Raw genomic sequence first — 15,460 nt, 5'->3', positions numbered from 1 at the left:
TTAACTAAATTATACAGCCATGCACTTGCTTGCTTTTAGAGGATGTGAAACTTCAGTTATTCCCAATCCCAAATTCTGGAGCACTACTGCAGTCAAATGTAACCTGATCCCTTTTGTACTGAAAAGCCCCCTGTTACAAAATTTTAGTAATAGTTAAATCAAATGTCAAAGGCAGCTCTACTAAGAAACTATATTTACCTTACAGTTATCAACCCAATTTATCCTTGTAGTTATGTAAAAATATAAGGAAAAACATCATCTTATTTGCTCAGATAGCTTAGTGGTAAAAAAAAAAAAAAAAAAAATGCCTATACAGTCTCTTCCCACAGCAAAAGGTTCTTGGGATTAACTTGGGACAAAGTCTATATTTTTATCCTAAGTAGTGGAAGGAAGGAGACTGAGGAGTCAGCTAAAACAACATGATCCTACGATGCACTTTGCTAAAGGAAATCTGTCACTTCCTGGATGAGAGAAAATCCTTAGCACCTACGGAGAGTAATAGTCTGAAGCACGCTGGATGAAGAAATCTCATCTTCAGTCTTTTGGCATGACAGAATCTCATAACAGGCACAAATATTCCTCTTTTCCTCCATATGTCGAAGGAATTGTCACTCCATTTCACAGAATAGCTGCTGTTCATGGTTGAAAAGAGTTTTGCCCAGCTTCTACAACAGTCTTAAACATGTTCTTTTAATGCATAGATGGCAACTCAGATGATGATATGCCTTGGTTGTCTGTACCATAGGTGCTCTTTGAGACTATCAGTGGCCACTCATTTGCTTTTCAGAACTCAGCTTGAAACTTAATGTCTCAATGGCTTCAAAAGTGCCCATCTCTGGCCAGCTTCCAAGGAGCACCAACTAAACTTATCTTTTTAATACAGACACTAATAAGGTGAGATGACTTCAGTATCTTAATCCAATTTTTGTCCAGAAGTCTGCATACTAAATTCATCTATTAATTGTTTAGTCTGTTATTTGTTTCGATCCTAGATTACTTATTCTAATTTGTCTGAACCATACTTTGTGATACAACTTAAATAAATTTGAAGCTGAAGAAATCTGCAGTTGTGGGGTGACTGGGCAGGCCTGTCCTTTCAGCTAGAACAACACAGATGAAAATCAAACATGAACCAGCACTCACCTGTGGATGCCTATCAGACTAATACTTTTTGTTCTTGCCCTTATTTAATTTCACTTTTCAAGACTGATAGATTTTCTCTGCTCTATTAAAACAGCCTGCATATCAGTTTATTTATCAAATGAATTCTTACCAAAAGGTCCTCAGCTTGACAAAGCTCAGCTATTATCGATGCCAATGAAGTTTGCTTTTCTGTTACAAAAGGCGATGCATTTTCTCATCACATTGCACTTATTAGGACCTAATAATATTCAATACCACCGATTTCAAGGATAGAGTGACATTTGGTTATTTGATTAAATCAAGTTTATGCTTTTTACTCTCTACCCCTGGATGCAATCATCCACAGCGATCTCAAGGTAATACCAAATAAGCCACCCTTTTACCATGAAACTAATTATTGCCTATCAAAGCATCAGCAGCTTGTGGTTACTTCTCTCCTAACATAACCAAAAATCCCCACAACACTACAAGTAAGTGTGATCTATCATACACTTCACATGCATTAACAAGTAGTGTCAATGAAATGAAGTAAATGAAGCCTAGTTCTGTGGTGCATGGGTAAGATTTCTGATTTCATCCCATGTGATAGGTGTTCAACTAGTATCCCCAAGCACTGGAAGAGTCAGACAGGGAGGTGGAGGAATGACGGGTTATTGCCCACACACCTCTCCTGGGGGGTCCATACATACTCAGGGACACAGTGAACAGTGTTAACTTCCCAGGGAAGACTGGGAAGCTCACTGCCCATGTCTCTGAGGTTGGAGCAAAGATGCCTGGAGGGTACTTTACTTATGGAAGAGAGGGGGCATTCTCTGCTACCATACCATTGGAAGCTCCTTTCCAATGCTCACCTGGTACATGATTAAGTATGGGGAAATTGCAGAAGAAAATTTTAAACCATCCTGGATGTCCACCCGAATGAGGGGGGCCTACCAGCTCACCTTCACTTCTGTGATGAGAAACAAATGGGTCAACTGACCATGGACAGCTAGCTTACAGACAAGCGAAGCAGAGTCCAAAAAATGAAGCTCAAAGTGCTGTTTAGAGAGAGCACTAAAAAAAATACTACCTCCTTATTAATTAACATTTCCTTTATTTGTTCTAGAACCTCAACACTTTAGCTTTTTCACCATGATACTTGGGTGATGACCACTCTGTTAATTATACATTTGTATTTATCTGATATAATAAAATGTTCCTTATTTACTTCCACATGCCAATTCAGCTCTTCTAACTGATGTTTCAGGATATATTCACTTCTGACATATCATTTACAGGCTTGATTCTTTATGATAATTAGTTTGTGGTACTTTTGTTCTACCACTGCCTACCTTTAGGGAAAAATACAATGTTGCATGACTACCTATCGACCACAATGCAATAAATATTCATTCTCTTCCGCTTTGGAGGGTAAAAGGGTGATTAAAGCAGCACAGGTATGTCAAGGGTTAAAAACACGTTTAGATACTACTACAGTACTAAAACTACAAACACCAAGTATACTACTACGGGGGTAAAACATCATACCTGAGGGACATGCTAGTGGGATGTGGCATGCTGTCTGTGTTGCCCCCTCAGTTGAAAACATCAACAGTATAAATCTTAATGTGCTCCGCCACAAACAGTGATAATAAATATTTTCAGGAAATGCATTAACCTTAAATCTCACCCAGACAACTCTAACATAAATGCATATATGGATGAATAAATATAGAAGACAAGCATGGTACCAGAAAGAGTTTGTACTTGCTTATAAACACAGGTGTACAAATGAGTTCATATCTACACCAATATGGAAGTCGGAGTTTACAATTTTTGTACAACATGTAGTAAAAGACTGGCATTAAAAAAAAATAAACCAGTCTTTTAGAAGCCAATAAAAGGTTAAGCTTTCATGTAAAATCGCCACTCAGTAAACCAATGTTTGACATCTTTTTTCCAAAGCTGTATCTCAAAAAACAAAATTCGGACAGAGACACTTACTTTTTTGCATGGTGCCAGCCTCCAGGCCAGTTGATGGCAATCTTGCACTTCTGGTCAATAAGGCACTGGGCTGCAGTTAGTGTGGCCCCTCCTACTGCTGCAGCATAGTCATAAATTCCTTTAGATGTAGGACAGTCATAACCTAGACACAGAGAAGAACAAAAGCCATCAACTGGGTAAGACTGTAGGTATTAAGTACTCACACAAAAGGAAACTACACAGGCTTGTATTAGTTCTGAGGATGATTTCCAAGTATATAAACACTAGTCACAAAAAAAACAAAAAACACACAGATAGGTCAAATTAATTTACTTACTATGCAGGCAAGATAAAACAACATACCTATGTACAAAACCAGTTTTATGTACTTTCCAGAACAATACATTTAGTTGGTCTCTGTCAGTACACTGGAACAGACAGACAGACTGATTGCCAAAGGAGCCTTTCTATACAGCAGCAATAGAAATTCTGACCAGCTTGAACTCCTACCCTCTCCCATAATGCACTACTCTGAGCCAGTTCTCCTGACTGAGTAAAGCTTTCAGTCTAACAAAGAAATTGTGAAAAAGAAGAAAATAATCCATACGAAGAGGTGACAGTTTAACTACAGTAGTCAAATGAAGGCCACTTGAGCTTCTCCAAGTCCTTCCAGATTGGTCAAATTGGAGTGGGGTAGGTGACAGGGCAGCTTCCAATGTATGGACAAACTAAATATATCATTCTGATAAGTACATAACTTATGTATTTAAGTTGTCCTTGCCCACACACTGAAATGGATACACAGACTCCCCAGCAGCATTTTAGGTGGAAGGAGGATAACAGACCTATGAGAATAGAAGCCCCAAAGGAGGCTCTAGACCTACATAAAATATTGAGACTGTAATGTTTAGCAAATATATGTAAAAAAAAAAAAAAAAAAAAAGTTCCAGCTGCACAAATTTCTGCCACAGGTAGATTCCCAAGGAAAGTTGCTGATGTAGCATGAGCCCTGTACTCTTGGTTTGGAAGCTAGTGACCTGTTACTACACGAATAGCAGAAATTAACGCAGTCAGATTAACCAGTTCCATAAAGAAAGTTTTGCTACTTTCTGACCTTTTTCCATTTTTAAAAATTAAACAAATAACTGGTCATCTTTTCTGAACTCCTTTCAGGGTAGAATCTTGAGCTGCATGTGACTATATTCTCCCTTGTTAGTATCGTTTGGAGATAAAACTGGAAGATGAATACACTGACTCAAATTAGACTGGCTTGCAACCCTGAACAAAAAAGGAAGGATTAGCCTGGAGAGATAACTATCTTTATGAAATACAGTGTATGGGAATTAAGATGACAGGACATGCAGTTCTGAAATTCATCCAAGAGCAGTAATGGCCACCAGAAAAAGGACTTCCCAGGACAGAAATTTAATGTCTGCTGAACTGGTATGTTCAAATGGGGCAAGAGTAAGTTTGCTCACTGCAAAATTTAAATTCCATTGAGGTCAGCTCAGTGGTGGTCTGGAATGGAAGACTCCCTTAAGGAATGCCTTACAAAGCTTGTGAGAAGCTAAGGATGGTGCTGCTAAACCTTCACGACAAAAGGAAACTGCAGCAAAATGAACTTTGATAGGAGAGTATTTGGACCTTGAATGAAAAATTCTGAAAAAAATGTCAATTTTAAGAATTTGAGTTGAAAGGGGATCAGTGCCTTGTTTGCCTATGCTATTTGCCTGTAGACTTGTTGGAATATTTTTTGACTTTCTGCATTGTTATAGGTTGTCTGTGTTTGCATCGTGCTGCTCACTGCCCACAGGCATTTAATTGTGCACTGTGTAGATGCAGGTATTAAGAAACTTAATTTTTTCTATCTGACCTTCTCCACAAATTCCTAGTGTGGTCAACAGTCAGTAAATGAGTAAAGAGGGCCCTAGTTTGTGCCAAGTGGTGAGTTGCTCCTTGTGTGAAGACTTGTATATCTTACACAGCACTTCTGTAAATCAACTTCAAACCTTATGGACACTACCACCCCAACATTCTTGTGGCAATAGGTTCTAATACATGACATTCCAGACATTTTCTAATACTTGAGAGGCTGGCATAATGGTTAAGTTGTTTACCTTACAAACAGAAGGTGCAGGGTTTGATTCGCACATGGGGTAATTGGTTATGCTTAAAATTGCCCATAAGGGCAGTTATGCTAGTAAGAATCTATGATCCTTCAGCCCACATTAAGCACATGGAACCATGGATTTGTACTTTGCAACAGTCTTTGTAGCAGCTTGGCTGAAATGGGCATCCTGAGACATATACACTTCTCCAAATGGAACACTAAACAAATTATGAAAAGCAAAGCTTTCAGGCCTTTACCCTTTCGCAGTTCATACACAGAATCAAGCTACCACCTTTTTTTAAAACAGTAATCACATAATGCAAACAACCAATCAATGCACAGAACTTATTCATCACAATTCATACAGCTATAAGAAAAAAACCTGTGCATATAAAAACATACACACATGTAAATGTATAAAAATGCAGCCAGAACAACACGTTAGTTAAAAATGTGATTAGTATAAAATTAAAGCAGTACAAATTTAATCACACAGTCACAATCATTTTTTCAAACTAATTTTTTTTTTCTTCTTCAGTAATGGTTTAATGCTGATGGGACAGTTCACACCATTTTTTTGTCAGCATTCAGTCTAATAATCCAATTACATTCTGCAATTTCTGTTTCAAATACAATATCACACCCCTCATATCGGATATAATTCTCCATATAAAACTCCAAACTTACTCAATAGGAAATTGAAGGAGACAATGTTAGAATATTTCTCTGACATCAGACAAAGTGTTGCCAATAATTCCCTTGCAAAACATTCAGAAGAAATGTATGTGCAACATACTTTTAAGTTTATAGTAGCAGCCAATGAGCATAAGAAACTGGGATGGTTCCACCTAGGACTTTGAAAATTGATGGTGATCAACATGGATAGGCAGAGAAGAAATATTGTCTAGCATGGAGAAATTCCACCACAATGGGCACAGCAATGAACGAGACATGTAGGAAAGGGAAGATTCTGATCCCTAGCAGTTCCATACAAGTAGCAACTGGAGCGATGCAACTGGTAAACACCCAAGAGGTTGTGGTGAGACCAAACAGTATGGCTTGAACTGGTAAGGACTGGCTTTCACCTGACTTTCAAGTGGTGGAATTCCCTGGATGGGTTGGCTATCTCGATATGAATGTAAGCATCCTGGAGATCCAAAGACCACAACGAATGTCCTGCTTGCAAACATGGCAGGATGAACTGCACAATGACCATCACATAAGATTCATATGACTAAAGTCTAGATACACTCAGATTCTTTTTTTTTGGGGGGGGGGGCAAGAAGAACTTCAAGTAAAATCTGGATACTCTCTGGTCTGGTGGGACCTCCAGGATGGCTTTTTTTTTTTTTTTGCGAGGTTTCCTGCTGAACTGCCCTCCTCTGATGGGGTGACACCACAGGTGGATGACACAAAGGCTATATGGGTAGTTGTAAAAAATGGTATTGTATAGCCTCTGTATATGTATGTTCCTGCCCCAAGTGTCTTACATGATGGCCAGCCATGCAAACAGATGCAGGAGGAAACATCCCCTAACTGCTTCCAGTGTAGGACAATCTGGCAAATGTTCAGGGTTCATACTGCCTGATCCCTAGGAGGGAAAGCAGAGCTCCAGTTGATGTGGACAACCTTTCCCTCTTTGGCAGTAGTTACCAGAAATTCCCTCTACCCTGTGAACCCTTGTCAGATTGCTGCTGGCATTGAGCCTGATGGCATTTCAGAAAACAAATATTCTTAGTTTTGTTCTAATTCTCCTGAAACAAACTTTGGGGAGCCGTGAACGTCACACCAACAACTGAACATTTTGCCTTCTGCTTACACTGGTGCAGCATTTCTTTAACTTTCTGTCCAAATAGTGAGGTTTCATCATAAGAAGCACTGACGGAGGCTGCCTGACTAACCAGTCAAACCGAACCCTACATGATGCTTCACTGTGGCTCCATAGCACACTAATCAAGCTGCTCCATCTGCACTGTGTAAGAGACTCATGGACAGTAATGTAATGTAATGAACAGTGATTTAATGGAGTTAATAGTAGCCACTTGGATCTCAACTGTTGCATAGGTTCACCAGTGGGCAACTGCTTCAGAGTTTCCACGGTCTTATACACTAGGCTTCTCTGAAGTCTGATCATATATACCTAGTAGTTCATTACCCTGAAAGAAAAAGTTAACACAGACCCACTTTACTAATCTATCCATCTAAGACTCCTTGCTTGGAGACTGAAAGGTCTGAGCATCCTCTGGGACTTCACATCTGGTGGCTGCTAATAAATGAAAGTTATGTATCCATTAAATTCATTGCTCCAGCCTCAGGTTCTTCAAAATCTTCCCTTCTCACAATACCCTGCTCCACCTGACTAACTCAGATCAAGCTGATAACTGAACATAATCCACACCTGTACTGCCTTTGATCCAGGAAGGAAGATCCTTCAGATCTAAAAACTTGTCAGAGGGAAGCAGGGTAGGCTGTAATATTAGACACTGAGGCCTTTACTGATTTTCACTGATTGCCTCTCTGGTTTCTTTGCATTCCACCTGGTTTTCACCCCTTGTGCTATCTCCTTCCCCCAATACAAAGTCTATATTAGAATCCTGCTGAGCATGGAGCCATCTTTAAATTTCTAGTCTCCCACCAGGACACAAGTGCTCTTCAGCAATTACATTCTGCTTGCCGGTAAGCCATTAGACCTCAGGAATTTGTTTTAAAAGTGTTCAGATTTGTAAAGTAACACTTTTTTCTCTTGTCTTGGTTGGCTCTGCCCCGCTCCGTTCGCCCTCGCTAACACTCGGGCTCTCTCCGCTCCCCTGCCCTGCCCCCACTACCTCTACATTTATAGTAATCACAGCCACACCCACAGCTCACCCTCACATCACCTCCACCAATCACAGCTCCTCAAGTCATATCACATTATACCACACCAACTTGCTCCACACAAAATACTCCCGATCACTCTCATTCCCACTAGGCATTTTTTACGTCACCCACACTACTTCCCCATCCACATATAGTGCAACCCTATACTGCCTATTCAGACCCCCCACCTAGAAACAACTTAAACTTTATAACCATGACTATCGCACAACTAAGTCTAGTCTGTCTTCTCATAATTCTTTACAACACCACAAGTTATCACTCTAGCAATATCCCTAAACTTAGTAGCACAACACTGCATTATTCACTCTCGTATACAGACACCACACATTATAATAATATCTGCCCACAGTTATTCAAGAACTACATAACGGACCAATTCAGAACTAAACACATATGCTCTCATTCCTACTCCAAAAAAAACACAATACTTTCTCACACTCCTCACCAAACTCCAACATCTGTATAACTATTTTAACTCTAGGCTCACCATAAGTGGGGATATCCACCCCAACCTAGGCCCAAATCCATCCTGTCCAACACAAACTGCTCCAACACAAATGTCAGAACATAATACCCCCACTTTCTTCATCCCTGGGCAAATCAACAACAGCAGCAAAACCAACCATTTTTTAATGCTAAATATTAATATTAGAAGTATAAAAAATAAAATACCTGAACTCCAGGCCACAATAGCACACTACTCCCCAGACATAGTTGCTTTAACAGAAACCTGGCTAAATAAAAACATAGCTAACTCAGAAGTTCTCCCTACCGGCTACAATATCATTAGACAAGACCACTTCGTAAAGGGGGTAGAACTGCCTTACTGTACAAGTCCAACTTAATTGTCCGTCAATTACCAAACACCTACCCCTCCCCCAATAATTGGGACATACTTATCTCACAACTTCAACTTCACCCTAAAAAGGTCATCACCACAATTGTGATCTATATTCCACCTGGTAATACACCTGCTAGCCTTGAAGACTTCTTATCCTGGTGTTCTTCCACATACTCACAAGTAACCCTTATTCTGGGGGACTTCAACCTAGATTGGTTCACCTGTATATCAGAACTACCAAGTAATCTAATAAATCTCCATGGCTACCAGCAGCTAGTCCAAATTCCAACTAGATGTGATAAAAAATCTAAAAGGGAATCCATCCTTGACTGGGTCCTAACTAACAACCCCACATTGTACCCTCACACAGGCAGTCTCCCAGACACCTTAAGTGACCACAACATAATATACTTTATACGTAGTAGAACAAGCATATGCAAAACCACTAACTATATATCCACTAGAAACACAAAAAAATTCTCTCCTGAGGTCCTCAACACTTTACTCTGTAACTGTGACTGGACCCCCTAAAAACCCTCCCACTTGACCAGGCTGTAACATATTTCAACAAAACATTTCTACAACACCTAGACACTGTCACTCCATTGCGCAAAACTAAGGTTAGAACCTCTACAAACCCCTGGCTCAGTAAAGAAACCAAACAAATCCTCAAGTCCAGAGACACTGCCTGGCTTTACTATAAAAAAAACAAAGAAACACAAAGCCTAAGTACCAAGAACTGCGCAGCCATGCAAAAAAATGCATTAGGCTGGACAAAAAAAATCCTACTATACAACATTACAAACTAAATACCAACACAACCCGCAAAAGTTTGGAAAAATGTAAACCAGCTACTAAAATCCACCCAAAAGGCTACCCCCAAACCAACCACCCCTGACACTAAAGTTCCCATCGGAACACAATTCAACTCCCACTTTGTGAACTCAATTCTATCCTTAGTATCACGACAGTTCTTTCCTCACTATCCCCCCAAACACAAATAACACTAATACAAGCTTTACCCTCAAAACAGTTTCCACCACTTCAATCAAAAGCATGCTCTCCAAACTAAAAACCTCATCAACAGCAGCAGACCTACTCCCCAGCTATTTCTTGAAACTCACAGAAGATGCTATTGCTTTCCCAGTCTCCACTCTCATAAACAGATCAATTGTTGAAAACTATGTGCCCAAACTCTGGAAAATATCCTGTTACACTCATACATAAAGGCGGGACCTCCACTGAACTTAATAACTACAGACCCATTGCTTTACTCTCCCCCTGGCCAAAATCCTAGAAAAATGCATCCATACCCAGATGCTAAACTATCTCCTAGACAGCAACATCCTGTCACCTACTCAGCATGGTTTCAGACCTGCCCATAGTACCACTACAGCCCTCCTCTGCTTCACAGACACAGTAAACCATCTCAAAAATGAAGGCCTACAAGTGTCAACTCTTTTTTTGGATATGTCCAAAGCATTTGACACAGTCTCACACCAAATCCTGCTAAATAAACTAAACCAATATCATCTATCAAATTCCACTCTTACCTGGTTCCAAAGCTACTTAACTGACAGGTACCAAGCTGTGAAATGGGAAAATTCTCTCTCTCCTCAGCTGCCCATAACCATAGGAGTCCCACAAGGTTCTATCTTAGGACCACTACTATTAACAGTCTTCACAAATTACCTCCATACCTCCACACAGCATGCATCTATAATTCAGTATGCAGATAACACTACCTTAATCTGTGCTGCACAAAACATTCCCACCCTCCAGCAAACAACTCAACTAGCATTCTCTGACATTGAAAACTACCTTACCAAAGCCCAACTTATCCTCAATCCAAAGAAAACTCAGCTTATGATTATAACCAGTTCTAACAAAAACACTAACAGTCAATTCACTATCTACTCCACAAATGCTACTCCAATTGCTCCAGTGGCACAGGCTAAGCTATTGGGAATAACCATAGACTCCCACCTAAAATTTGATAGTCATCTCAACTTAACTATTAAAAAAGTACATGCCAAACTGGGGTCACTCTACCATATCAAACCATGTCTTACCAACAACACAAGATCACCCATTGCTCGCTCCCAACTTCTATCGACCCTACTCTATGCATCTCCCATTCTGACTAACCTGAACAAAACTGAACTAAGCAAAATGGAAGCCTGCTATAACAGAATTGCCCGCTTTGCTGCAAATTGCTCATATAGAACTCATCACTGTACTGCTTTGAGACAGCTCCACTGGCTTGAACTGCCCAACCTCCTAACCTACAATCAGCTCTGCCTCTGTCATTCTATTACCTCCCCAATAAGTGTCCTGCTCTCAAAAACCTAGTGCAACATCACTCAGCCAAAAGGCCTCTTAGATCATCAAGCAAACTACTACTAGAAGTCACCAACAGCTACAATAGCTTTGGAGATGCACTATATAGTAGCTTGGTGGCTAAAAAAAATGGAACTATGTCCCTACTAGCATTCAAAACACATCATCCAAAGCCTCCTTTAAAGACCTCATCAGGCAACATCTCAAGCAAAGTTGGCAGTGCCATGATTGCCCCCCAGGCTAGTGAAAGCGGATAACATATACATACTAAATCTAGAGCACGTGATAATAGTTTTCAACCTTATTCACAAACACTGGCGAATCTACAATGTATGTACTGTACCTGTGTACTATGCATGTATTCTACCTATGTTCCAAATTTCAGCTGTACACCACAAATCTATTACCTTTATTTTTTAATTTTTTTTTGTTTGTTCTCTCCACTGTAACTGTTTATGTGCCGCATACCACTGCAAAAACATGTCTCTTGTAATTTGTGTGTATACTGATCATGTCTAAATAACTAAATGTGTCTGTAATTTTTCTTTGTGGAGCTTTTCTCCCTGGGCCTCTGCTGAAAAAGGGCCTTTACGGCTCAGTCAGACACCCCCAGTTAACAAATGTAAAATAAAATAATAAATAGACAGACTGGGATGAAATGATCTATTGTTACAGTAAGTACATAACTTTCATATTCTTGTCATCCAGTCAATCTGATCAAACATATCTACCAAAATCCCCAGCTGTGGAAACCCCATGTGGCCTCACGACAGGAGACCTTTCAGGATGGAGGCTTCAAAGGAAGCTCTGGAAATGCAGTCCCAACTGACGGTGTTTAATGAATGTGTGAGAGAGGAAGATCAGGTAGTTTGACAAATGTCATCCAAATAAAGACATTTGAAGAATGCTGTTGAAGCCACCATAGAATAAACCCTGGGTTTGGAGGGTAATGATTTGTTACGGATAGTATTGCTTAAGGACATACAGACAGACAAACATCAGAAAAATAAAAGCTTAGATGCTTTCCTATTCAGCTTGCTCTGAGCAAAAGACAAACAGATATTCATCTTTTCTAAAGGGTGTTGTTCTCTGGAGATAAAAATGGAGCTGTCTGTGTACATCCAATGTAAGAAGAGTATATACCCCTTTATTCTGGTAGTTAGGGAAGAAAACAAAGATGCATGGGTTGTGAAAGAGATCTCAGGAGTCACTTCTGGAACAAAGGAAGGATTAGTTCTCAAGGTAATTCTGAGGGTGTGAAATTCAGAAATTCTCCTTGCCAAAGTGACAGCTACCAGTAAAATGGTTTTCCGGGACAGAACTTTTAAGTCCACGGATGTTGCTAGTTCGAATGGAGGTTTGAAAAAGGTTTCCAAAATGAAATTTAAAAATCCCAAGATGGTGAAAGATCCTTCGTAAGCAGTCACATCAGAAAGGTGCCTTTAAGACTTACATAATCTGTGAGAAGTCAACAAAGAATCCTGAAAGCCGAATAGAAAGAAGAAATAGCCACTAGCTGCACCCTGATAATACAGAAACTAGAACCAGAGTGAAATAAAAGATAAGAAAGTGAGAACATCCCCAACAGGACCTGAAAAGAGCTCTATGTTTTATAATTCAGCTCATAATAAAATATCTTTTACACTCACTACAACATAATCTGTGTGCAGAGTACTTCTAAGATGCAGCAAAAATGAAGAGTTGTATCCCTTGCCATCATAGGGACTGGAGACACCAAGCAGTTAACTTCAGGTTGGGAACATCTAGGTGAGGAGATCCAGCAGCAGTTCTAGGAACCAAGGCGGTTCATTTAAGTATAGTCAGAGAGGAACTGCATCTATCGGGCCAAAATAGGGTTATGAGGATGATGGTGGCCTTGCACAACATGGCTTTCTGTATAAACTTGATCATGAGTGGATTGGGGGATAGACATAAAGCAACCCTAGGAGCCAATGAAAAGACAGAGCATCCCTGAGGGTGTGTCCTCTATAACAGAGTATGCCAAAATAACTGCTGCATTTTCTGTTCTGGGGTAGGTACTTCAGCTAATCTCCTCAGCAACTACTGGATTCAGGGATCACTTTTGAGCCTCTCTACTACTCGCTTGAATCTCCATGAGATGCGTGGTGCAGTTAGAAACCAGTGACAGGTCACAAACCATTGCCATGGTCTCATGACAAAATAGCTAAGATCTGGTACCTACTTTGCTTGTTTATGTACTAAACTACTGTCATATTGTCAATCTGGATGTTTATCACTCCCAGAGTGTCGCTCGTCTGGACAGGATAACAGACAAACATTTGTGGGTTCTGTTCAAGCAGCTTTATTATGTACAAACACATCAAGATTGAGGCTTAATAACTTAGATAAACTTACAAACAAACTAGCTATTACACTCGTACATGCTCACTCTCTGGCTGCACTCTCAAAATGGCACTGAAGCTAGCACATGTTTGCTATTTATATGCACGTACTGTCCTTGAAATGCTTCTTAAAGGTACAACACACTATTCTACATCACCCTCTTTGAGAAATGAGTCGTGCAATACGGATGACATTAACTTGACATGCAACTGATACAAATAATTCTTTGACATGCAATTATACAGAACTAAATACATATAAACAATTAGGTCCAGATTGTTGTGTATTTCACACTAGGTCTGGAAATATCACCAAATCGTGTGACACAGAAACTAGAATCAGGTCTAGCAAATGGGACCGTCTCTGTTGACTGTTCAAACTTTGGGGTCATCAGGATCATCATCAGGAATGGAAGTAGAAGTTAAGACATGTTCTGCAACAGGAATACTGTGTGGAATGCTCCGAGATCTAGAGTCTGTATCACAGGAACAATGCTACGATTTAGATTCTGATACAGGAAGATGATGTCTGAGATTTCTCCTGTACTCCACACCCTCAGATTCTATGAAGTAGGATCTCGGCTTGGCACATATACCCGTTACTTGACCAATCCGGTCAAAACCTTTCACCGTTTGTATCCTCACTGTCTCTCCTTCTTTCAATGGACAAAGAAATTTGCCCGATTTATTATAGCTGGACTTATGGAAAGAACGCTTTGAGCAGTTGGGTTTTGTTTTGTTGTTCTTTCCTTTATGCCTCAAACTGGAAGTGAAAGGCAATGCTGTTCTGGTTTGCCTAGACAGAAGTCTCTGAACAGGTAACTCAAGTATATCGTCACGAGGTATGTTTCTGAGACTCAGTAAATTTAAAAAGACATCAGTATTACCACACTTTCACTTCTCTAGTAATTGCTTTGTACTCTGTACTTCATGTTCAACTAGTCCAGGAGACTCTGGGTATTCTGAACTACTAGTAACATGTACAAAGTTCCATCCTTTTGCAAATTTCTGAAACAACTAACTGGTAAATTGGGTACCATTGTCAGAAACAACTTTGTGTGTACTACCATGGACTGAGAAATGACATTTCAACTTAGTGATAACAGCAGTGGACGTCCGGTTAGGTAGTAAATCGATCTCAAGCCAATTCGAATAAGAGTCTACCAATACTAAGTAATGTTGATTGCTCCACTCGAATGTATCAGTGGCTACTGTTGACCAAGGTATTTCAGGAACTTGACTTAGCTGAAGTGTTTCTTTTTGCAAATGCGGTTTAGTAGTATTGCATACTGAACAAGAAGTACTTTATCAATGTCTTTTGCTACAGAAGGCCAAAATACTAGTCCTCTCGACCTTCTTTTGGTAGATTCAGAACATGGGTGACCATGAAGCAAAATCCAGATACATTCACATTGTAAGGAAGCATGATCAACAATTTTAGGACCTTTGAAAATAATGCCATCTTCCATCAACATCTCATTTCTGTAAGGAAAATAAGTTTGCACTTCAGGTGGTACACTAGCTTGCTTTGACAGCCATCCAGCATTAATGCAGTGGTTGAACTTTTGCAAAATTGGATCAGTCTTTGGTATGATTTCTCAGCTCATCAAGTCTTGTGGTACAAAAATTATGCACTTCCATGAGATCAAAGTCAAAATTCTCTGCATGAATCTGTTCCTCTGTATTTCTGGGTGATCTGAATAAGGTATCAGCCAGATAAAGAAATCTGCCTTTTGTACAGACCATTTTGAAGTTGTATTTTTGCAATTTGAGCATCATTCTTTGTAATCTTGCTAGAGCTGAATGCATAGGCTTCTTTGAAAT

General features: G+C 39.8%; 1 protein-coding gene across 1 annotated transcript in view; it reads right to left on the bottom strand.

Annotated features, from left to right (window-relative positions):
* HDAC8 (histone deacetylase 8) overlaps positions 1–15,460 on the bottom strand; it is a gene marked incomplete in the record, with an annotated part of 1,681,410 nt that overhangs the window by 1,325,438 nt on the left and 340,512 nt on the right. The window contains 1 exon segment of the mRNA XM_044057032.1: positions 3,127–3,268. Within this exon segment, the coding sequence (XP_043912967.1) occupies positions 3,127–3,268 (142 nt within the window).

The sequence above is a fragment of the Protopterus annectens genome, chromosome 15.part0 (assembly GCF_019279795.1).
Source record: "Protopterus annectens isolate FY-2018-M chromosome 15.part0, PAN1.0, whole genome shotgun sequence".
In the NCBI taxonomy this organism is placed as follows: Eukaryota; Metazoa; Chordata; order Ceratodontiformes; family Protopteridae; genus Protopterus; species Protopterus annectens.
This window is presented reverse-complemented; position numbering and strand designations above follow the sequence as displayed.